The sequence below is a fragment of the Dendrobates tinctorius genome, unplaced genomic scaffold (assembly GCF_039654945.1).
Source record: "Dendrobates tinctorius isolate UK_male_01 unplaced genomic scaffold, ASM3965494v1 ptg000258l, whole genome shotgun sequence".
NCBI lineage: Eukaryota > Metazoa > Chordata > Amphibia > Anura > Dendrobatidae > Dendrobates > Dendrobates tinctorius.
Genome location: NW_027361925.1, coordinates 4,547,628 through 4,573,613, shown reverse-complemented (window position 1 = coordinate 4,573,613; position 25,986 = coordinate 4,547,628). Strand labels below are relative to the sequence as shown.

The 25,986-nt window shown below is 46.3% G+C and overlaps 1 protein-coding gene across 1 annotated transcript in view; it reads left to right on the top strand.

The window, feature by feature from the left end:
• Positions 1–25,986, top strand: part of LOC141069331 (bone marrow proteoglycan-like) — a 96,255-nt gene that overhangs the window by 59,344 nt on the left and 10,925 nt on the right. Inside the window, exons 3-4 of the mRNA XM_073558804.1 lie at positions 9,720–9,854; positions 10,486–10,591. Of these exons, the coding sequence (XP_073414905.1) occupies positions 9,720–9,854; positions 10,486–10,591 (241 nt within the window). The remainder of the gene's footprint in view (positions 1–9,719; positions 9,855–10,485; positions 10,592–25,986) is intronic.

Here is a 25,986-nt window from a genome sequence, read left to right as displayed (position 1 = left end):
CGGAGGAGTATATCAAAATATCATCTAAGTAGATAACGACAAAACAACAAATGAGATCCGAGAATACCACGTTGATGAAATTCTGAAATATGGCGGGGGCGTTGGTAAGACCAAACGGCATGACTAAATTTTCAAACAGTCCCTCGGTCGTGAGGAACGTGGTTTTCCATTCATCCTCCTCTCAGACCCTTATCAAATTATATGTCCCCCGAAGATCCAGTTTAGAAAACCACTTTGCCCCTGATAGTTAGTTACACAAATCGGGAATCAACGGAAGGGGGTACGTATTCCGTACCGTAATCTGATTAAGCTCCCAAAAATCGAGACAGGGACGTAACCCGCCATCTTTTTTCTTTACAAAAAAGAAACCTGCTGCCACAGGTGAGACTGAAGGACGTATGTGTCCTTTGCACAGACTTTCAGCAATGTACTCCTTCATAGCCAAGCGCTCAGGACCGGACAAATTAAACAGACGGGCTTTAGGTAATTTAGCCCCCGGGACCAGCTCAATAGCGCAGTCAAAGGGTCTATGTGGCGGTAACGTCTTGGCCTTGCTTTCGGAGAATACATCTTCGAAGTCCTTCAGGCAATCCGGAATACCTTCCAGCTCGACAGATGATACAGACACAGATTTAACAGGTTCAACCAGCAGTGCGGATTTATCACATAACTTAAAATCATTAAACCCCCATTGGACAATCTTCCCCGTTTTCCAGTTAATAACTGGGTTATGACATTGTAACCAGGGCATGCCCAACACCAACCCTGCAGGTAGATTGTCCAGAACAAAACAACTTAGGTTTTCCACATGAGTAGCGCCCACTCTGAGCGAAAACAAGTCAGACAAAAAGAGAATTCCCTCCTTAGTGAGGGGAGAGGAGTCAATGGCCATCACCTTGATCGGAACCTTGAGCCTAACTGTCCCTATCTTACAGTGTGTGACCAATTGGGAGTCAATGAGGTTAATCGATGATCCGCAGTCCACAAAGGCTGTAGAGGAAAAAGAACTACCGTCCACAAACAGTTCCACATGCAGTAACACTTTTGTAAACGAGGAAAAGGGTACCTGAGGGTCTGAGTAGTCTCCCCGTTGACTACCCAGACCTAGTCATTTCCCGCCGACCGGGTTGAAGACGGGCAATCAGGACACTCCCTTTTCCAATGTCCCGTTTTACCGCAGTAAAAGCATAACTGCTTGTCCTTCCGGCGTTTCCTCTCCGTATCCTTCAGGGAGAGGGTGCCTACATCCATGAGCTCAGGGGCAGTCTCTTTTCCACTGGGGAACAATGGAGTTTCCACCTGCATCACCCCTCTGGCCTGCAGCCTGCGGTCCAACCGGACGGCCTGGGTCATGGCGTCCTCGAGAGAGTTAGGTGGGGGATGTAACGCCAAGGCATCCTGCAGCCGCTCGGACAAGCCACTGCGAAAGAGTCCTCGGAGTGCGGCGTCGTTCCAAGAGACCTCTGCGGCCCAGCGGCGGAATTCAGTGCAAAACCACTCAGCTGAGTGTTTCCCCTGACAGACACTCATCACCATGTCCTCTGCCAATCGCACTCGGTCAGGCTCATCATAAATGTGCCCGAGGGCCTCAAAGAATGCATTCACAGACACTCTCTCAGGGGCAGTGGGAGGAAGGGAGAAAGCCCAGGCTTGTGGGGACCCTCTTAACAGAGACATAATGACCCCAACCTTCTGACTTTCGTCCCCAGAGCAACGTGGTCTCAAACTAAAAAAAAGTTTGCACCCCTCCATGAAGACCCTGAACTCCTTTTTGTTTCCAGAAAAAAAGTCAGGCAGTTTAACAGGTGGTTCTGGGGACACCAAGGCAACATCACTCGCCCCAGGTCCCAGAGACCCAGCAGCTAGAGCTCCCCACACTGTTTCAGAAACCTTCTGCTGAGAACGAGCCAGAGCTTGCTGCTCCAGAGATAAACCCTGAAACATCTGACTCAGACTTTTCATCTGGTCAGCCAGAGACTGTATGGGATCCATAACACTCTGCATAAAAAAACCCCCAAAAACTTAATGGTCAGTTATAATGTCAGGGTCCTGACAGCGCCGGCGTATAGCCTCCGCTAAGCAGGGACTCACCCGCACCATAGGGACCCCTGGGGACAAGAACAGCTGGAAAATAAAGATGCACAGGACCTGAATGTAGAAGTTTAGCAAGGCGGCACAGGACCTACGGTCATGTGAATGGTCATGTGACTGCAAGGGGGCGGGGCTTAGTGTCCTGCTTTCAAAGAAGGTAGAAAATTCAAAGTCGGGCAAAGCGGGGGTCATGCACAGTACAGGCAAGCGAGGCACAGGAGGGATAAACAGATGGGAGGTCAGACAAAGCCAAAGGTCATACACAAGATATCAGTAAAGTACCAGGGATGAGACAGAAGGGATAGTCAGGGCCAAGCAGAGATCAAAACCAAACAGACGTAGAAGGTACCAGGCAGAATCCAAAGCATAATCCAGAGAACAGACTGAGTCGTACACAGAGAATCAAGCAACCAGAACACAGCACTAACACACTCAGGGGTCACCACACAATGCCAAGGGGGAAAGTATAACTGACGGGGGATGGGAGCTTCCTGAGGCTATAAGAAGCCTCCCAAGAACCAATGAGAGGCCACCATAATAGGTCCCAGGCATGCAGGTGAGAGTCTGCACTGAGGTCAGAACATTAACCCCAGCAGTGCCGGTCACCCAGCACTGGTATCATGACAATTCTGTTATGATTAGGTAACCGAGGAGGATAGCAGGGGAATAGACTAGGCAACCAGATAACCAGAGAGGTTGGTAACTTAGCGGATTGCAGACCCCTAAACTGACAACACAACTAGAATTAGCCGTGGGACATACCTATGATGCTCTAGACGCCTCGGCACAGCCAAAGAACTAACTAAGCCTAAAGAGAGAAAAGCGAAAGCTAAACTGTCCCGGAGTAGAACCCCAAAGGAATAGATAGCCCCCGAACATATATTGCCGGTGAGACAAGATGAGGCACAAAACACAGGCAGAAAATAGAGTAAGCAAATGATGGGACCCAAACTGTCTAGATAGAACAGGACAGGAAAGGATACTGTCTGCAATCACGCAAAAAAACCCTAAGAAAAAAATCCAACACGTCTGATATGCAAAAATACTGAAGCCACACGACCTCTCCCCCACTAAATCAGAAGTCTGGTGTGAACTGGACGCAAAACAAAAGATACTGATATAACAGGGGATTAGAAATACTGAAAAGACTGACATGAGCTGTGGCATATGGAACAGAGTCCAGCACAGGTCCCAGCAGGGGACAAGGCTGAACTCACACCAGCAAAGCAGAAATCAGAGGAAAGCAAAAAATGGATCAAATGCAAAAAGATTCAAGTAGACAAATAACTTATCTGAAAGATGCAGGACAAAGCAGGAGGCAAGCAGACTTCCAAAATGCTCAGGAATAAAACCAAATCACCGGCAACAGCTGAGGGAAGGTTGCTCACTTAATCTCTCCAGTCTGTAACACCTGACCTCCAATCATCCTCCTCAGGTGATTGATTTCTGTCAGCCAGACCAGCTCCATTACCAGCAGCAAACACCAGAGGGAGCCCAAACTCAGAAGCCAGGTCAAAAGTGTTCACAACACACAAGATTCTTCACAGAATATCACCATTCCCTTCCCTGTACTGTCCCTCACTCCTCCAGGAATATCCACCGGATCCACCGGAACTGCAGATTCCTGACTGGTCAGATTAACCCACTTCATGAGTTCCCTGCCAGCTTCCCTCTCCAAAGGTGAAGTTGAAGAATTGCTCTCACATTCCTTACTAGGCCGTATGACTCGAATGTTTAGGGTTGTTCCCACAAAGTTAGCTGCTACCATTCTTATGCTGCCCTGATATTCCTCCACCACGTGTGACTGTCAGCTCTTAGACTCTGGACCGCTGGGCTCCTCTACTTGAACGTTCCCCCTAGACACGACTGTCCTGTCCTTGCTCCCGGCTCACACTGACTAACTCCAGGAAGCTCCCCCAACTACTCTTCCTACTCTTCCTAACCCCTCCTAACCAGTCTAACTAATCCCTATTCTATACTATTCTATTCTACTGTGCTCCCCTACTGGTCGAAGTCCTACAATATCCCTATATCTTTACAACACATAAACAAGTACAATGCAATACAATATATATATAAACTGTGTAAAAGTTTAGGGTTACTTAGAAATCTCCTTATTTTTGAAAGAAAAGCACAGTTTTTTCTAATGAAGCTAACATTAAATGATTTAGAAACACACTCTATACATTGTAAATGTGTTAAATGACTATTCTAGCTGCAAACGTCTGGTTTGTAATGCAATATGTTCATAGGTGTATAGAGGCCCATTTCCAACAACCATCACTCCAGTGTTCTTATGATACTTTGTGTTTGCTTAGTGTGTCAGAATTAATCCACTATATGTCCACCAATAATGAAAATGGCACTTCCATACAAATATGCAAAAACCAATGGAGGCAGGATTTCAACTGACACCAAGAGAAGAGAACCATAAATGTTGACAACCAATATTATTTATTAGACTATTAAAAAAATGTATAAAAATAGCTACTGTAATTTCTTACAAAACAAACATATACCCCTAGGGGGCAGCATCAAATACAGATCATAGGAATTATTTATAATATTAAAGTATTATCTTTACATTATAATGGTATAGCCCAGTGGCATAAAAAATACATAGACACAATCTTATAAGCACACCAATTGGATTAATTACAATAGGGGAATAAGTGCACTATCAGAGAATAATATAAAGGAATCCCATTAAACTGAGCCACAACAGCATACTCATTAACATACCCTAATGTCATTATCTCTGGTTACACAAATCCCCATTTACTATAAAAGTGCCAATCGCACTTTGAGCTAGTTGAGAATCTGGAGCATTACATTTGTTGGTTCCATTAAACTCTCAAAATGGCCAGAAAAAAAGAACTTTCATGTGAAACTCGACAGTCTATTCTTGTTCTTAGAAATGAAGGCTAGCCCAACTCGTTAGGGATGACCCAGACATCTATGGTTTCCCAGTAGGCACTAGGGATTACAAAATCAGCCTCTTTGCAGATGATATTATTTTAACAGTCCTCAATCCTTGTGCTTCAATCATGAAACTCCAAACTTTATTCTTACAATTTTCTAAAGTATCTTTCTTCAAGATAAATAACTCTAAATCGACAATTCTGCCTCTAAACCTACATCCATCTCTCATTGAAGATATTAAACAGTCTACTCCTTGGAGTTGGTCATACAACCACATCACCTATCTAGGCCTGAAATTTTCCAGTTCTATCTCGTCTCTGATCTCACTAAACTTAACCCCCCTTAACAAATCTATTGCCAATCATATGTCCTCATTTGGAGACAAAGGTCTTTCCTGGTGGGGTAGGATCATTCTTTTAAATCCTATATTCTTCCTAAAATTTTATACGTGTTTAGGTCATTACCATTACCAAGCTTTGTCCCTTATCTAACGAATCTACAAAACCGTGCTAACAACTTCATTTAGGGTAACATAAAGGCGAGGATCGCCTCTAATATTCTCTATAACAGCAAAAGATTCGGTGGGGCCGGTCTACCGAACATCTTAGCATACTACATGTCCTTCCTTATAAAGCAAAGCCTTCTTTGGTGGCGTCTTCCAGACCCCCCTGCCAGGTGTGAACTGGAATGTCACCTTAATAACAATATCCCACCGTATCGTTTACTTCTTGACTCCATTCTTCTTAAAAAATTTTCTTCTCCCTCCCACCCCATATTTTGTGCCACGCTGGATGCCTGGAAAACATTCTCCAAGCAAAAAAGGGGTATAAACAAATTAACTTTCCTTAAAAACCTTCCACTCCATTTAATCTCTTCCTTAAACAACACAGTTATCGATCCCATTTGGGAGGAACATGGGGTTAAAAAACTTAAGGACCTTTACAATGACTCTACTACCGTCCCCTTCTCTCAAATCAAAGAAAAATTCAAGGTCTCCTCCTCTTCATTCTGCCAATACATCGTATTGAAAGATTTAATCGAGAAATTCCTTGCTACTAAATCAAGCTTATCGGAACCAGCTGCCAACCTCATCACCAACATAAGCCATAACATTTTTTGGAGCACCCCCTATATTTATATGTGGCTTAATAAAAGTCATACTCTTATCAAGACCCACAACTTACTAAAGTGGAAACAAGAATTATACGTAACCCCAAGCCAGGAAGAATGGGAGCAAGCCTGCTCTATTTCATACGCTGCTTCTATCTCTATGTCACTTCACGAAGCCCACTACAAAGTACTAACTCGCTGGTATTATACTCCAGCCCGACTTTCTAAAATTAACCCGGAACACTCTTCATCCTGTTGGAGAGGTTGCGGCCAGTACGGTAGTTTACTTCATATATTTTGGCACTGTCCCCTAATTAAACCTCTGTGGAAAGATATATCATCTTTAATTAACTCACTACTTCGTAAACCCATTACTTTGTATCCACAACTAGCTCTCCTATCATTAAACTCAAATTGCATTGAACATTCCTCCACTCCTTTAGTGATACACATTTTATTAGTTACAAAGAACGTAATCGCATTTCATTGGAAGAGACCAGACCCTCCCACTATTCAAGACATTATTGACAGAATGACCCTTCATAAAGCCTTCGAACAAAAAATAGCAATGGTACATGACAACCTCGACAAATTCACAAAAAAATGGTCCAGTTGGATACCTTTATTTCCCTAGAAGTTTATCTAGACAGACTACATTATTGTGTCACTTCCAGGTTAATTGATACTATTTGTTATAAGTGCCTATGTAGCTACTTCATAAGCGAAATGTTTGTACAAGTTTACATGTTATTTTCTTGTTAATCGGGGCACAAGGTCCACTTGGTCCCTTCTTTCCCTTATTGTCTTTTCCCCTCCCGATCCTTTCCCCTTCCCCTCTCCCTATTGTTATGTAAAACTCTAATAAAAATTTTGTAAAAGAAATGAAGGCTATTCCATGCGAGAAATTGCCAAGAAACTGAATATTTCCTACAATGATGTGTACCAACCAGAGTAGAAAGAGAAGTGGAAGGCCTCGTTGCACAACTTAGCAACAAGACAAGTACATTAGAGTCTTTAGTTTGAGAATTCGACGCCTCACAGGTGCTCAACTGGCAGCTTCATTAAATAGTACACACAAAATACCAGTGTCAACATCTACAGTGCAGAGGCGACTCCGGGATGCTGGCCTTCAGGGCAGAGTGGCAAAGAAAAAGCCATATCTAAAGGCCCCTTTACATTTAGCGATGCACCAACGATCCCGACCAACGATATGACCCGGTCAGGATCGCTGGTGCATCGCTAAATGATCGCTAGTGAGCTTTCACACCTGAAGATCTCACAGCAATGCAGCAGCAATCTAGCGGTCGTTACTTACCTTTCACACGCAGCGATCCTGACGTCCTCCCGCCCGCGTCCACGCATCGCTCGTCGGCGCCAGCAGGAAGCAGATGACGAGAAATGGAGCTGCGCGATCTCGCGCGATCAGCGATAGCCAACGGGGGAGCCGGTCAGAGGTAAGTATCACACATAGCGATATCGCTGCTGCGTCACTAAATCGATGATGCTTTAGCGATATTGTTAGCGATATCGTTATGTGTAAAACCCCCTTAAGGCTTGCTAATAAAAGGAAAAGATTAATATTGGCAAAAGAACACAGACATTGGACAGAGGAAGAATGGAAAAAAGTGTTATGGACAGACGAATCCAAGTTTGAGGTGTTTGGATCACACAGAAGAACATTTGTGAGATGCAGAACCACTGAAAAGATGCTGGAAGAGTGCCTGACACCATCTGTCAAGCATGGTGGAGGTAATGTGATGGTCTGGGGTTGCTTTGGTGTTGGTAAAGTTGGAGATTTATACAAGGCAAAAAGGGATTTTGAATAAGGAAGGCTATCACTCCATTATGCAATGCCATGCCATACTCTGTGGACAGCACTTGATTGGAGCCAGTTTCATCCTACAACAGGACAATGACAGAAAGCACACCTCCAAATTATGCATGAACTATTTAGGGAAGAAGCAGGCAGCTGGTATTCTATCTGTAATGGAGTGACCAGCACAGTCACCAGATCTCAACCCCATTCAGCTGTTGTGGGAGCAACTTGACCGTATGGTATGCAAAAAGTGCCCATCAAGCCAAACCAACTTTGTGGGAGGGGCTTATGGAAGCTTGGGGTGAAATTTATCCAGATTACCTCAGCAAATTAACTGCTAGAATGCCAATGGTCTGCAATGCTTTAATTGCTGCAAAGGGAGCATTCATTGACGAAAGCAAAGTTTGAAGGAGAAAATTATTATTTCAACTAAAAATCTTTTTTCCGCACCGTGTCAATGTCTGGACTAGATTTTAAATTCATTTGGCAAGTCATTTGCTTAATAAAATTATGAGTTTTCATGGAAAACACAAAATTGTCTGGGTGACCCCAAAATTTGGAACGGTAGTGTAATTACATACATTACACGACATATGAAATACACCACTGTTACCAGAAACATATGCAAGAAGTACAAGGCATTAAACTAGCCCCCGTACCCCTTACACACATGCATAGATCGCTGCTGCTTAAATAGTAAATCACTGATAACAGCATTGAAAGATTGCCTATCACCAGTCTCTTTTATTTAAGAAAAGAGGGGGCAACAGCAGACTGGTCATTTCTTTAAACATCAGCTATTGGCAAAATTGGGCAGAAATGTCTCTAATGTCCCCTAAAAGACCTGACATTATGGCAAAAGTTGGGTCCAAAATTCTGGCTTACTGGTATCAGGTATGCAGAGTGGGGTCCCAAAATCCTCTGCGGCTTTCCTCCATTTAAAGGTGTGGGATCCTGCTTGTTATTGCAAAATCTCACTCTTTGCTCTAACCCTTGCCGCATCCTTCACTATGTAGTTACCAAATAGTGATATTATTAGACAGGTTACTGTTTGGTAACTGCTTAGTAAAGGATTTGGCATTGTTGGGTTCATGTCAAGAGTGAGATCTTGCAATAACATGCGCTTTCAGAGTGAGGTGGTCTGTGGAGCTTTATGATGTCCATGCCAAGACCCCACCACCTAGAATTTTGTACCTGACTTTTACTAGAAAGTCTTTTTTTAGGTGGCATTATTGACACTTCGGGACACTTTTATTAATAGGTGATTTTTATAGAAATCCCCAATCTGACGCTGCCCACTCCATTCTGAAAATAAAAAGGACAACCCTAGACTTATACTCTTTAAGTGCTTTGATCTAGGGAGGTATACTCATTCATGGTCCGCTGTGGTACAATGTGTTTACACATCTATGAAGCCAAGCATGTTACTGTTATTCAGAGGAGATAGGTCATTTGAACATGTACTACACTACTGCAGTATTGCAGGGTATCGTACAGGGAGAGTTAATTCACATAAGGGAGCTAAAAAAAGCATGAAAAAAATAGAAAAAAATAAAGGAAATAAACTAAAGAAAAATAGATGTTTAACTCACCCCCTTTTTCCGTTGCAAAAATAAATAAAAAAATATTTTTAAAAACAGTATATTTATTTAGTATTGTTGCGTCCATTAAAGTCTGACCTTTCAAAATGTAATATTATTTAGCCCATATAATAAACTCTATTAAGATAAAGGAAATATCTATATTGATAATTTTAATTTTTTATATTTCTCTTTCATAGAAAATCTGTCGTTGTCGTACAGGAAACTTGAGCTCCCTTCATTGCTCTACAGCAAATAGTCAGCTACAATGTTTCCTTAAAAAAAATGTTAGAAATTCCGGCTATGTTTGGATTGGTGTTTGGAAAAATAAATTGGTAAGTGCAACATCATTTTCTATATTTATGGTATTTCCTAATGAATGTTATACCGTAATTTCCATGAGACTCCATTGAAACAATTAATGTGGGACACCCTACTAAGGCTTGGTAATGCCATCACACCCCTCCTAGAACAATTCTGTCTGACACTTGCTACCCCTTCCTTGCCCCATTGCTATTAAAGAATTGAGAGTAATGGAGTTAGCCTTGACCCAGACATCCTTCTTATGGGACCTACACCATCTCAATGGGATGTCTTTAGTGCTATGCTGGCCTTTTGCATGACAGACAGAAGAACATTTTAGGTTACACTGACGGATCAAGCAGTTGGGCATTGTCAATAGCATTAGGGGTCTCCTATTTTTTATGTTCTGCTCCTCCTCCATTCTCAATGACATTTTGTAGAGGCTGGATGCAACTATTGTGGCTATGTACGTGTTATTTCCTGAAACAATAGTAAGTTAAAGACTAAAAAGTTCCAGTGACCAGTGTGAGAAATGCAAGATTTCTTTCTTTCTTTTTTTCTTTCTTTCTTTCCCCATGGCCCTTACTACCTCAGGGCCTAGATGATTCTTAGTCATCTCCAAATACAATACAAGGAGATAATCAATGATTGCTTAATTTCTAGTGTCGCCCATACCACACTGTTGATGGAAGTAACCTGAATTATACCAATTGGGCTTGTAACCAAAAGAAAGCCCGTGGACGTTGGTGTGTTGCCATGTGTGTAAACAGTAAGTACAGTCAAAGATTATCATGAGCACATTTTCTTTTTATATATGTGCTCACTCTTAGTCATTCTTAAGTTATGAGTTTTTCATCCCCATTGGCTTCCACTAGTTTAAAGTGAACCAAGGGCTGCCACTAGGAATTTTGGGGCCAAATACTGGCAAAATTTATGGGGCACCCCTTGAGACTCCGCCCAAGCTCCACCCCCAGTTCCGCCTCCACCCTAGCTCCTCCTCCACCACGCAAACCTTCCAAAATCCCACCGCCCTTTCTTGGAATAACGGCTGAGATGCAGGTGGAGACAGTCAACATGCTGGTACTGTGCAGCAGCGTCTGTGCTGGCTAAAAGGATAGGACAATGGTTGAGCTGCAGGTGGAGACAGTTAGCATGCTGGCACTGTGCAGCACACTCTGTGCTGACTAAAAGGATAGGACAATGGCTGAGCTGCTGGTAGAGACAGTCAGCATGCTGCCGCTGTGCAGCACAGTCTGTGCTGGCTAAATGGATAGGACAACGGCTGAGCTGCAGGTGGAGACGGTCAACATGTTGGTACTGTGCAGCACGGTTTATACTGCTGACTAAAAGGATATGAGTGGGACAATGGTCGGCTGAGCTGCAGGTGGAGTGGAGAGACATTCTGTGTCAGGTGCATGGAGTCCAGCATAGCCCCTTCACGGGAATGAGCCACAGAAATGAATGCAGCAACAAGCTGAGTGTCAGGTAGCAGCTACAGAGCCCTCTCCTCTGTATAGGCCAGGCATGTAGCAGAGCTGTGTGTGTGTCAGATAGCAGCTGTAGAGCCCTCTCCTCTGTATAGGCCAGGCATGTAGCAGAGCTGTGTGTGTCAGGTAGCAGCTGCAGAGCCCTCTCCTCTGTATAGGCCAAGCATGTAGCAGTGCTGTGTGTGTCAGGTAGCAGCTGCAGAGCCCTCTCCTCTGTATAGGCCAAGCATGTAGCAGCGCTGTGTCAGGTAGCAGCTGCCGAGCCGTCTCTGTATAGGCCAGGCATCTAGCAGAGTTGTGAGTGTCAGGTAGCAGCTGCAGAGCCCTCTCTATAATGGGATAGGCATGTAGCAGAGCTGTGTTTGTCAGGTAGCAGCTGCAGAGCCCTCTCTGTATAGGCCAGGCCCAAAATTCCCACCAGAAACCCCCAGTTCAGGAATTTCAGTCTCACTGGTGTCCTTATTGTCCTCGTCCCCAGCCAGGACACACAAGAGGAACTCACCCATCTCTAACAGTGATGGGGTTACGACAGGATGGGGCTGGCTTCTGTCTGTGTCCATTGATACCTCCACCTTTCCCCACAAGTCGCAGAAAAGGCTGGAGTCCCTTCCGATTATCACGGGGTGCAGCAAACCTTCGATCACCCCGACCTCATGGGACTCCGTACCCTGGCTTGTTTTAACCGACACTCTGGCAACAGGATAGTCCTTTGCATCCCCATGGATACAGCGTACAACCCACGTGTTTCTCCATGATCAACTGATGGGGAAGTGTGGCCCTTACCAGGGTCACCAAACTCCCTGAGTCTAAGAGTCCTGTCACCAGCACCCCATTTATTGACTCGGGACATGCCTGCGGCCCCTCACCGGGCTGATAGTCCACATTACAGGTGGGGTAGGCATAGTAGGAGTAGCGCCTCCCTAGACTACAGTCTATGTCTTTGGAGGACAAGGGGCAATGTGAGGCCATATGTCCAGGACCGAGAAATCTCCAGAAAAGCAAGTCTTTATCGGAGGCCTTTGATAGCCGCTCACAGGGGAAGGGGGGCGTCGACTTCACTCACCACGGGGGGGGTGAGAGAAGGACCCACATGGATCGGCTCTCTGGCACCACCACTTGCTCCAGGTCATTCAGGGAACTGCACCAGAAAGGCTTCCTTTATAGGTACGAGTTAGTGAGGCGCACCCAGTGAGGAGGGATATATATCACCAGTCCAGGCTGGGATATATATTTAAACCTCACGGCTGTCACTGCCAGAGTTCCTCACTAAAACAATACGGTACTCTTCCACCAGTTCCTCGTTCAACATAAGCCTCGTCCGACAACAGGCTTATATCGGGTCAGAAACCAACCCGGGTAGCGTACAATTGACCAACCGAGCATGCGGACGTGGGGATTCTTGAATCGAGATAAAAGAGCAGCCCATGATTAATATTATATTTAATCACCGAAAAGGCACACTAGAAATATACAGCTATATAATAACAAGAACAATATACAGGTATACAGTCACAAGTGTAATACAAGGATATGGTACAGATAGGTTGCAATTACTGTGTTATGTAGCATGTGACAATAGGGAGGTGCTGAGGGATCACAGGTTCAATTCTTAGTTACGTGGTTCCCTTGGCCACATCAGCTAATGAGTCCTCCTTGTTAGGAATGGCGGAACGCACCAAATATTAATAATAGGAGGTGCGTTCGCTGCCCGGGGTCCACCGTGCGGTAGATGAGAAGACCGCTGCTGGACAATAGCAGACTTGCTAGTAGGCGGAGCACTGCACTCGGGTTAGCATCACCCGAGGAGCTAGAAGCGGCTCTGTTAGAGACACAGAGACGCCCTGGAGTAAACTAAATAATAAACACTGGGCCTGTTCACCACACAGGTCCAGCCGGCATATGGCGTCGCAATAGATGCTGCTACAACAATAGATGCTGCTACAGCAGCGCGGCGATACTAGTAGCCGCTAAGCGACGGTGCCGGAGGACCGGACACCAACGGATGCTAGTGTAGGTGCGGTAAGCACAGTGGCGCGTAGCTTGCCACAACCTGGAGCTGACTAAACCAACACTCTGTCACCATTCGTAATATCAGAGGGAAGGGGTTTCAAATACGTCAGTCACCAGACACATGCATCCATCACCTTTCACACATAGCAAATGTTAGTCTACACTAGCGCATGGCCGAGCCGCCATGCAGGCTTTTTATAGCCATGTGCTTCCGGGACCTTCCAGTACCCTGGGAAGGACCAATCAGATCTGACGCAGGACCCGAACATGTGACCCCTGCTCTCCACTGAGAGGTCACCTTGCGGGCATGAGCACGGCATGAGAACTTAGCCTCTGGAGCGGTTCCCTGCAGAGCAGGTTGCGCTACCATTGCTGCACCAGAGGTGGTAGCAACATCCAGGCTCACAGAATGAGTCTGAGCAGGACGCCTGGCTCGCCGAGCAGTCGGGGCGGAATGGGAGACCACTGGATGTCTGGCTCTGGATTCCTGCTGTGCAGTGTCAGGAATCTGACGCCTAACATTACCCTCCCTCCTAAGGCCCCCCTCTGAGCCTCGCTGCGCTCAAAGGCCGCAATGAGGAGTGGAGCATGGATATTCTCCACCGGCTCCCAAGTCCGAGCCTCCGATCCATGACCCTTCCAATCCACTAAATTAAATTTTTTGCCACGTACAATCCTGCGCCCCACGATGGCGTTAACCTCAAACTCGTCAGACGACAAGTCTGACGACCCGGGAGATGACTCAGAAAACCGGGCCATGTGAACTGGTTTGAGGAGGGACACATGGAACACGTCCGAAATGGCTAAATGTGGAGAAAGAGCCAGGCGGTAGACCACCGAGCTAATTCGCTCGAGGACCTTGAAAGGTCCTATGTATCACGACGCGAACTTGGGGGACTCGACCCGCAGTTTGATGTTTCAGGTAGAGAGCCACATCATGTCGCCAGAGGAGAAGCTTGGAGCGGGTCGCCGATGCGTGTCGGCGGACGCCCTCATCCTTTCTTTAGAGACACGGATAGCATCCTGAATGCGATCCCAAATATCATGGGCCTCCACTGCCCAGTCTGCCACCCTGGAGTCAGCGGAAGACACTGGCATTGGGACAGGGACGCGTGGATGTTGGCCGTAGTTTAGGAGAAAGGGCGTCTGACCAGTGGAATCAGCCACTGCATTGTTTAGGGCAAATTCAGCCCATGGTAGCAAGGATGCCCAGTCATCTTGCCTGGCCGAGACAAAATGCAGTAGGTACGTGACCAAGGTTTGATTGGCTCTTTCAACCAAACCGTTCATCTCGGGATGGTAGGCAGAGGACGATTGAGCTCGATGCTGAGTAGACTGCAGAGCTCCCTCCAGAACCGAGACGCGAACTGGGGACCTTGATCACTAACAATTTTGTCCGGCATGCCATTTAGGAGGAATACATGCTTTATGAACAGTGTGGCAAGACCACGAGCAGAAGGCAAGCGTGCGAGTGGCACCAAATGCACCATTTTAGAAAAATGATCGGTGACCACCCAGATGACTGTACTGCCACCGGACTTGGGCAAACCAACCACGAAGTCCATGCCAACCATCTCCCAAGGTCTATCCGCCACTGGCAGAGGATATAATAGCCCCGCCGGCCTCTGTCTAGAGGGTCTATTCCGTGCACACGAGACGCATGCCTGCACATATTCCTTGACATCTCGAGCCATATGCGGCCACCAGTATGTCCTAGCCAGGAGCTCTGTGGTCCGCTTATTGCCAAAGTGACCACCCACTCTAGAGGCGTGTACCCAGGTGAGAACCTCTGGCCATAGCTGAGGTGGCACCAAGGTCTTGCCCGGTGGCACGGACTCGAGAGCAACTGGAGCCACGGTAGTAAAACTCTCCGGCGGGAGAATTAGCCGAGGCTCAGCCTCCCCTTCTTCCGCAGAAACTACCGAGCGGGAGAGAGCATCCGCACGGACATTCTTCTCCCCTGAGAGATAATGTAAGGTGAAGCGGAAGCGGGAAAAGAAGAGCGACCACCTCGCCTGACGAGAGTTCAAGTGTTGGGCCGTCTGTAAGTAGACCAGGTTTTTATGGTCTGTATATACTTGGAAGGGAAACTGGGCTCCCTCCAGGAGATGTCTCCACTCGGAAAAGGCCAACTTCATGGCTAGCGGCTCCCTGTCACCGATAGAGTAATTCTTCTCCACCGGTGAGAAGGTCTTTGAGAAGAAGAAGCAGGGATGCTTCTGACCTTGAGCATCCTTCTGGAAAAGGACTGCTCCTGCACCGATGGAGGAGGCATCTACCTCCAGAATGCCTCCTCCAGAATAAACGGCTTATTCACATCGGGACGATGTAAGATAGGAGCGCCAGCAAAATGAGATTTTATGGACGTGAAGGCCTTGGAGAATTGTTCAGACCACGCGTTAGGGTTAGCTCCTTTCTTAGTGAGAGCAACCAAAGGAGCCACCAGTGTGGAAACGTGCAGTATAAACTGGCGGTAGTAATTCACGAACCCCAGAAAGCGCTGCACCGCTTTGAGAGAATGGGATTCCTGCCAGTCCATCACCGCTTGCAGTTTAGCAGGATCCATAGCCAACCCCTGGGCCGAGATGATATAGCCCAGGAACGGCAAGGACTCCTGCTCAAACTGGCACTTTTCCAGCTTGGCAAAGAGGGAGTTCACCCGCAGATGGTCGAAGACCCTGCAGGTGGGTGGTCAAATCTGGCGAGAAGATGAGTATGTCATCCAGATAGACCACCACCAAGGTGGAGAGCATGTCGCGGAAGACGTCATTAACGAAGTCCTGGAAGACAGCAGGCGCATTACAAAGGCCAAAGGGCATGACCAGATATTCGTAATGGCCATCCCTGGTGTTAAAAGCTGTCTTCCACTCGTCTCCTTCGCGAATGCGGATCAAGTTGTATGCCCCCCACAGATCTAATTTGGTAAAGATCCGGGCCCCTTGCAACCTGTCAAACAGTTCAGAGATCAGTGGGAAAGGATATTTGTTTTTGACCGTAATAGCATTGAGACCTCTATAATCAATGCAGGGTCGTAACTCCCCGCTCTTCTTCTGTACGAAGAAGAACCCTGCGCCAGCCGGTGACACCGATTTTCTAATAAAGCCTCTAGCCAGGTTCTTCCAGATATATTGAGACATCGCCTCTGTCTCAGGGAGTGATAACGGATACACACAGCCTCTAGGAGGTTCTGTGCCTGGCAGGAGATCAATCGGGCAATCGTAGGGGAGGTGCGGCGGGAGCGTCTCCGCAGACTTCTTAGAGAAGACGTCCGCGTACTGATGGTAGGGCTTAGGGAGCGCGGAGAGATCCGCAGGCACTTCAGTGGAAGCCACCTGAACACTGGCCCTCAGGCACCTTCCCTCACAGTCCTTGCTCCAACCCAGTATATTCCCCGTAGCCCAATCAATATGAGGGGAATGGCAACGGAGCCAGGGAACCCCGAGAAACACCTGATCGATGCCATCTGGCAAGATGAGCAGGGACTGAATCTCACGATGAGAGGGTGAGATAGAGAGCCCGAGTGGAGCTGTCTGATGGGTCACCTGAGAGGGTAATGCTGCTCCATTAACCACCCTGATGGTCAGAGGCTGTGGTAGTAATACCAGGGGGATGGCGTGTTTCTGGGCGAAGGTAGAGGACATACAGTTCCCCTCGGCCCCGGAATCCATGATAACCTCTGCCTCCCAGGTGGAGGACCCACTGTCTAAGATGCCCCGGAATACCGGTTTGGATAAGAAGGGTTTCATATTGGACTGACCACCACCCACGGCCACTGGATATGGACGTTTTTTCGCTCGCAGAGGACATGTGCTAGCCGGGTGACCAAATTGTCGGCACTGATAGCAACGTACAGAGCTTCGCATCGGACGTGGCTTGGAGCCGGTGCGAGACACCTCCATAGGTTCGGAGGGTGAAAGCTCCTGTGCGGGGTATGTTAGCGGCTCGGTGAATGTGGGAGCCAAATTAACCCTACGTCTGGATTGTGCACGTTCCAGCCTGCGCTCCGTAAACCGGAGATCAATGCGGGTGGAGACGGCAATCAATTCCTCCAGACTTGTGGGAACCTCTCTGGTAGCTAGCGCGTCTTTGACATGCTCAGCTAGCCCTCTCCAAAACACCAGGACTAATGCTTTGTCCGGCCACTGTAATTCGGAAGCCAATGTCCGGAACCGGACGGCATAATGGCTAACCGAGATTGACCCCTGTGTTAGGGATATTAATTGGAGAGAGGTGTCATGCGTGATCCGTGGTCCCAAAAAGACCTGCTTCAGGGCCGCGAGGAATTGAGCAGCACCCTGAACGATGGGATCATCACGTTCCCACAATGGCGTAGCCCACTGTAATGCCCGGCCAGACAAGAGTGACACAATAAACCCCACCTTAGCCCGCTCTGTAGGAAACCGTGCAGCCAGTAACTCGAGCAGAATTGAACACTGACTGACGAATCCCCTACAGGTGGCGCTGTCACCCGAAAACTTGTCGGGGAGTGGGAGGCGAGAAAGTGTCGGTGTGGGCAACAGTGTGGGCACCCGTGAGACAGCCTCAGTGACTGTCTGAGCAGCAGCTAGCACAGCATTCGCAGCTGAGTTGGCGCTATCAATAGCCGCCAATCTGCTCTCCAGCTGCCGGATGTAGTGCTGCAGCTGCTGCACGTCTGCCATTACCAGCCAGACCCTGGCGCTAGTGTAATGCTAGGGATGGCGGAGCGCATCAAATATTAATAATAGGAGGTGCGTTCGCTGCCCGGGGTCCACCGTGCGGTAGATGAGAAGACCGCTGCTGGACAGTAGCAGACTTGCTAGTAGGCGGAGCACTGCACTCGGGTTAGCGTCACCCGAGGAGCTAGGAGCGGCTCTGTTAGAGACACAGAGACACCCTGGAGTAAACTAAATAATAAACACTGGGCCTGTTCACAACACAGGTCCAGCCGGCATATGGCATCGCAGCCACGAACACAAATAGATGCTGCTACAGCAGCGCGGAGATACTAGTAGCCGCTAAGTGATGGTGCCGGAGGACCGGACACCGACGGACGCTAGTGTAGGTGCGGTAAGCACAGTGGAGCACAGCTTGCCACAGCCTGGAGCTGACTAAACCAACACTCTGTCACCATTCGTAATATCAGAGGGAAGGGGTTTCAAATAAGTCAGTCACCAGACACAAGCATCCATCACCTTTCACACATATCAAATGTTAGTCTACACTAGCGCATGGCCGAGCCGCCATGTGGGCTTTTTATAGCCATGCGCTTCCGGGACCTTCCAGTACCCTGGGAAGGACCAATCAGATCTGACGCAGGACCCGAACATGTGACCCCTGCTCTCCACTGAGAGGTCACCTTGCAGGCATGCCCAGTAGCACGGCATGAGGACTTAGCCTCTGGAGCGGTTCCCTGCAGAGCAGGTTGCGCTACCATTGCTGCACCAGAGGTGGCAGCAACATCCAGGCTCACAGAACGAGTCTGAGCAGGATGCCTGGCTCACCGAGATTGCTGAGCAGGTCCCCAAGTGGTCAGGGCAGAATGGGAGACCGCCGGATGTCTGTCTCTGGATTCCTGCTGTGCAGTGTCAGGAATCCGACGCCTAACACTCCTGACAGTAGAAAACTAAGTCCAAAATGAGGGTCTGCCTTATATCTCCTAGGGTGTTCCCTCCAACCCTCTGCTGCCACACCTGGGCTGGGTTGCCTCCCTTCTCCCATGTCTGAGAACAAGATGTCCAGAATAGTGGATGGCCCAAAACTTTGTGCTGAAAACTCTGAATGGGTTGGTTGTGCCGCCACTGGGTTTCACTGGATTTTATCTGCACATAGAGACCAAATATGCCTACCGTATGTAATTTATAACTCCATAATGCAGAGTTATGGAGGTGGCTAAATGGTGTGAGGAAAGGAACGCCAATTCCGATAATGTGCTTGGCTAGGCTCTGATATATTGCATTCTGTTATTTTAGGTCATTTTCCAGATTCAATACCTCAGAACCTGATGTGACTTGCAAAAAAAGTTTGCATCTTTGTGTTGAGAGCTTCGAAGAGTTTCTTCCTAGCTCTTTTAATTAAATGAAAACAATGATTCTGTGGAATCCTAAGGGTGGGGACACATTTCAGGAGGGGAGAGACTTTTACTTCGTCCCTCACACCCTCAGTGACCCCTTTTGAGGCTCTGGTTCTCGCTGAGTGCCTCAATATGAGGATGCACCACCCCATGGCTTTCTTATGGACCTCTCGACCACCTGGAACTGTTGCACTTGACCCACCAGTTTGTCTGCATTTTGGGGATCTCCCTGGCCAACCCAAGTCTGCACCAGCCTAGGAAGGGAGTGCACAAATCTGTCCATGACAACGCATTCCACCATCTGGACTGTAGTGGAGGATTCTGGCTGCAGCCATTTTTGCACCAGATGCAGTAGGTCAAACATTTGTGACCGAGAAAGTTTGTCCAAATAGTATGCCCAGTGGCGAACCCGTTGTGTTCTGACCAAAATAGTCACTCCTGCACATGTCAAAATTTCAATCATTAACTTGGCATATTCCTGCACATCCTGTAATGCCAAATCATAATAAGCCTTCTGGGGCTCACCATTCAAATAGGGGGCAAGCACCTCCACCCATTACCCTGGTGGTAGCGTCTCACGCTCTGCCATCCGATTGAAAACTGTCAAATATACCTCCACATCATCACCCGGGGTCATTTTTTGCATGGCTCGTCTTACCATGTTCCGGACGTAGGTGTCGTCACCTGGACTTGGGGGAAGGGCTGCCAGCTTTCCACAAACTGCCTCTGTAAGCAGCTCAATCTGCTGCTGGTGTTGCTGCTGCATCTGCTGTATGAGCAGCTTACTTATCTCCTGCTGCACCATCTGCTGCTGCTGTAATTGCTGATGATGTTTTAGCTGCTGTTGCTGATTTGCTTCTAGCAGATGTTTGAGCAGGCTCTCCATCTTTCCTGACATCATCCGCTGGCTTGTGGCCCTCACACGTGTTCGCTACAAATCATGCTCGCAATTCTAAGACCACCTGTGGTAGATAGGCTCACTCAGCTGCACACGGAGATTGCCAATGGAGCACTGCACTTTTAACCCCTAAATAACCGGAGCTTTTTTCGGTTTTGTGTTTTCGTTTTTCCCAGAGCCATAACTTTTTAATTTTTCTGTCAGTATTACCATGTGAGGGCTTATTTTTTGAGGGACGAGTTGTACTTTTAAACAATATCATTGGTTTTAGCATGTCATGTACTCGAAAACGGGAAAAAATTTCCAAGTGTGACAAAATTTTTAAAAAAAGTGCAATCTCACACTTGTTTTTTGTTTGGCTTTTCTGGTAGGTTCACTAAATGCTAAAACTGACCTGCCATTATGATTCTCCAGGTCATTATGAGTTCATGATACCAAACATCTCCAGGTTGTTTTTTATCTAAGTGGTGAAAAAAAATTCCAAAGTTTGCTAAAGAAAAAAATTGTGCCATTTTCCGAGACCCATAGCGTCTCCATTTTTGGTAATCTCGGGTTGGGTGATGGCTTTTTTTTTTTTAATGCCGACCTGACAATTTTAATACCACTTTTGTGCAGATACGTTCTTTTGATCGCCCGTTATTGCATTTTAATGCAATGTCACAGCAAGCAAAAAAACGTAATTCTGGTGTTTCAACTTTTTTTCTCGCTATGCCTTTTAGCGATCAGGTTAAATCTTTTTTTATTGATAGATCAGGCGATTCTGAATACGGCGATACCTAATATGTGTATGTGTGTTTTCTTTATTGTTTTATTTTGAATGAGGCGATAGGGGTATGATTTAAACTTTTATATTTTTTTATTTTTTTTAAATATTTTTAAAACTATTTTTTTTTAACTTTTGGCATGCTTCAATAGCCTCCGTGGGAGGCTTCCACAGGGTGACGCTCATAGCAATCTGGCATCAACAACCATAGAGGTCTCAAGGAGACCTCTGGTTGCTATGCTGATGCACCGATGAGCCCCGATCACGTGATGGGGGTCAGCGGTGAGCGCATTTCTGGCCGGATGGCTGGGAGCGCTTGATGAGATTGACAGCTGCATTTAACTAGTTAATAGGCGTGGGTGTATTGCGATTCCACACGCGCTTATTGCGGGAACATGTCAGCTATTCAAAACAGCTGACATGTCCCGGCTTTCATGCGGGCTCACCGCCGGAGCCCACATCAGAGCGGGGGTGCTGCCATCGGACGTACTATTTCGTACGATGGCAGAAAGGGGTTAAGGATGCACTTGGTTTATTACAGCATAAACCAAGGTCTAAACTCCTTAATGACCGCCGATACGCCTTTTAACGGTGACAGTTAAGGGTACTTATGCCACAGCACCGCTTTTTAACATCGCTGAGGAATAAGGGTATACCGCTCCCCTAGAGTTGGAATATCTCTGGGGTCTCAGCTACTATGGGTAGCTGAGACCCCAGAGAACATGATTCAAGCCGGTTTTTACTGACCCCGGTGTTGCGATTGCCGTTATTAATGGTATAACAGCGACCACAAAAAAATCAGATTTTCCATTTAATTTCTCTCTCCTCTGGTGTGCGATCACATCAGAGAAGAGAGAAATTAAATGGAAAATCTGATTTCTTGCTCACAGCCCAACACCGTGCGGACCTCCAATGAAATGCCACCCCACACCATTACTGACCCACTGCCAAACCGGTCATGCTGAAGGATGTTGCAGGCAGCAGATCGCTCTCCACTGTCTCCAGACTCTGTCACGCCTGTCTCATGTGCTCAGTGTGAACCTGCTTTCATCTGTGAAGAGCACAGGGCGCCAGTGGCGAATTTTTTCCAATCCTGGTGTTCTGTGGCAAATGCCAAGCCTCCTGCATGGTGTTGGGCTGCGAGCACAACCCCCATCTGTGGACATTGGGCACTCAGACCATCCGCATGGAGTCGATTTCTAACTGTTTGTACAGGCACATGCACATTTGTGGCCTGCTGGAGGTCATTTTGCAGGGCTCTGGCAGTGCTCCTCCTTTTCCTCCTTGCATAAACGATGAGGTAGCGGTCCTGCTGCTGGGTTGTTGCCCTCCTACGGCCCCCTCCACATCTCCTGGTGTACTGGCCTGTCTCCTAGTAGAGCCTCCAGCCACTGGACACTATTCTGATAGACACAGCAAACCTTCTTGCCACAGCTCGCATTGATGTGCCATCCTGGATGAGCTGCACTACCTGAGCCACTTGTGTGGGTTGTAGAGTCCGTCTCAGACTACCACGCGTGTGAAAGCACAACCAACATTCATAAGTGACCAAAACATCAGCCAGAAAGCATTGGTACTGAGATGTGGTCTGTCGTCCCCACCTGCAGAACTACTCCTTTCTTGAGGGTGTCTTGATAATTGCCAATAATTTCCATCTGTTGTCTATTTTATTTGCACAACAGCATGTGAAATTGATGGTCAATCAGTGTTGCTTCCTAAGTGGACAGTTTGATTTCACAGAAGTTTGATTTACTTGGAGTTACATTCTGTTGTTTAAGTGTTCCCTTTATTTTTTTGAGCAGTGTATACATATATATTTATATAAGTAGTAAAAAACAGGGAAACAGCACATGAAGTAAAAAAAAGTGAACTTTATAATGCCCAATTGCCAAGCCATTGGGCATTAAAGTTCACTTTTTTTACTTCATGTGCTGTTTCCCTGTTTTTTGCTACTTATCATGCTGTGCCAATTGAACACTTGTTGGGGAAGCGTGCACTTCAATAAGGTATTGCTTTGGTGCTGTTCCAGTTTACTCTTTATATACTGTGTATATATATATATATATATATATATATATATATATATATATATATAGGGAGCATTTTTATTGGTACATTTCAGGTGCCATTTTTAAGACACTGTATCTGCAAATTCACATATACAATGTCTTCAATGAAATAGCATCATATTGCGCAGTATGCACACATGCTGAATCCAGTGCCATTTTTTTTTTAAATCTACTACAATGTCAACATAGCATTGCATATGCAACAGCCATAGCAATGGATCGTGCATGTGAACTGCTATGTTGAAATTGTAGTACTTTACTTCAATGACATGGCGCAAGTTTGCATACTGCGCTATCCGGTGCCATTTTATTGAAGACACTGTATCTTAAAAAAAATTGCTCTGTATACAGCAGCATGCACACGCGCTAACTCTGGCGCCATTATATTGAAGTTTCGTACTATAAAATTAAAGGGAACCTGTCATCAGAAATAACACTATTAGTCTGCAGATATGTTGTTAATCTGCAGGTTAACAGCGTTATTATGCTGCCCGGTGCCTGCACGGAACTGAATGCAGCTGGTAGAAAATGAACTTCATTCTCACTGGTAGCATTCGGTTTCAGTCATGGAGGCAGGGGCAGTGCTCTGAGTATGCAGAGCAGCCACTGTAGCCATGCCCCTGGCACTGACTGACTCTGACACTGGCTCTACATTGAGGCTGGCTGTCAGTCGGGGCAAGGGGCACTGTTACAGCAGCCGCTCTCTATCTTCAGAGCAATATCTGAACCGTTGCCACCTCCACACTGTGTATACTTAGCCTTTACTGGCTATTAAAATGGATAACCCTAAAAAAAATGACATAGTGTCCCCCTGGATGGGTTGAAAACTGTTTATCCAGCAGACATGGATTATGGCGTGGGACAGAACGACAGACAGGTTTGGTATATTGTTGTTTTTTTATTTTAGTTTTATTACAGGATTTTGAGGGCTTCACTGGAATTAGGCGAGGTAGTATGGTATAATTGAGATTATTAAAGAAGTCTGGTCTGTGTCTTTCTTTCAGTTAAACGACTTTTTCTAGGTGTCAGTTTTTTCTTACAATGTGACCATCTGGTTAGTAACGGGGCGTCTTATTGACGCCTCTCGATTACTTACCTCAGGGCTTGATGTCACCAGACAATACAAAGGTGACATCAATCCCTCCAAGTATTACCCCACTTGCCACTGCTACAGGGCACGTGAGAAGAGCGAGGCCAAGAGCCAGAATTGGCACATCTTAGAGATGTGCCTTTTCAGGGGCGGCTGAGAGCTGATGTTTTCAGCCAGGGCGGGCCAGTTTCCATGGGCCCTTCCTAGCCAATTAATATCAGCCTGTAGCTGTCCGCATATCCTTTGCTGGTTAATTATAGGGGGACCCTACGTCTTTTTTTTAGGGTTCCCCATTTTAATAGCCAGTAGAGGCAAAGTATACAGCTGTGAGCTGATATTAATAGCCTGGGACACTCCATGGGTATTACCCACTTCCCAGGCTATAAACATCTGCCCCCAGCCATCAGCTTTCCCTCTGCTGGTTACAAAAATTGTGCAGGACCCATGCCATTTTTTTTCGAAAAATAATCTTTTATTAATTAAATACATGTCCGGTAATTGGCACACACTGTACTAATTGTATTTGTCACTGACATCTATATACCTACCTGCTCTATATGTATTTAATGTATGTAATCCATCTATTCTATCCTGTCGGCTTCTGCTGTGATTTTATACTACCGTACCGCGGCTGCTGAATTACTAGCTTTTCTTCTATCTATCTAGCTATGTAATATAAATACATATATATGTGTGTGTCACTGATATCTATATATAGAATACATATACTGTATAATATATGTGTATATATCTATTCTACTCTAACCTGTCAGTGTGATTTTACTGTACACATATGAATTGCTGACTTTTCAAATGCGATCAGTGTGTAAAAATGGAACAGCACTTGCATGGACCGAGTGCTGTGTGATTTTTTTTTTTCTCGCACCCATTGACTTCTATTACGGGATGATATCTGAATTCCGATTACAATCGCAGCATGCTATGAATTTTTCCAGTCCGATCGTGATCCGATCCGAGCTGGAAAAAAAACCGCACATGAAGATGCAATCATAGAATAACATTGGTCCGAATTCAATCTGATTTTTTATCGGATTGCAGTCATCCGATTTCATAGCAAGTGGGAATGAGCCCTAACCCTTAATGTATGATCCCATAGAGCATATACACACAGCAGCTTTACAATACCTGCATTGTGCATGAGATATTAGGAAACCTTGCACACACTGCAAAAATTCAGTGTCAATTTATCCTATGTCCTATGCAATTCAAGGGGTGAAATGTTTGGCTTGGCCTCACCTTTTTATCAACTATATTAATAATAATAATAATAATAATAATAATTTTTATTTATATAGCGCCAACATATTCCGCAGCACTTTACAATTAAGGCTACTTTCACACTTGTGCCTTTTTGCGCGGCGTATCGAGCGCACATGAAACGCATGTCAAAAGTGCATGCAAACGCTTGTAAACGCTGCGTTTTTTGGTAGCATTATTGTGCGTATTATGACAAAAAATCGCAGCGTTTTTATGCGTTTGTAAGCGTTTTTTCATGCGTTTGCATTTTTTATGCACAATGGTGTCACCTCACAGGAGAAAAAATCCTTGAAAAATTCTTGCAACACACTCCACCAATGGGACAGCAGTGGGCGTGTCTTATGGAAATTCTTTATATAGACCCTGCTAACAACTGAATTCTTCACATTTGCTTGCGTTTGCCTTGTGAAACATGGATCTGCGTTGGAAGGGTTTTTACTTTGACTTGGATCTGGACATCAGGATGGCTCAGGCTTATGCAGTTGCTTGCCATGAACAGAGGGAGAGAGAGAGGCAG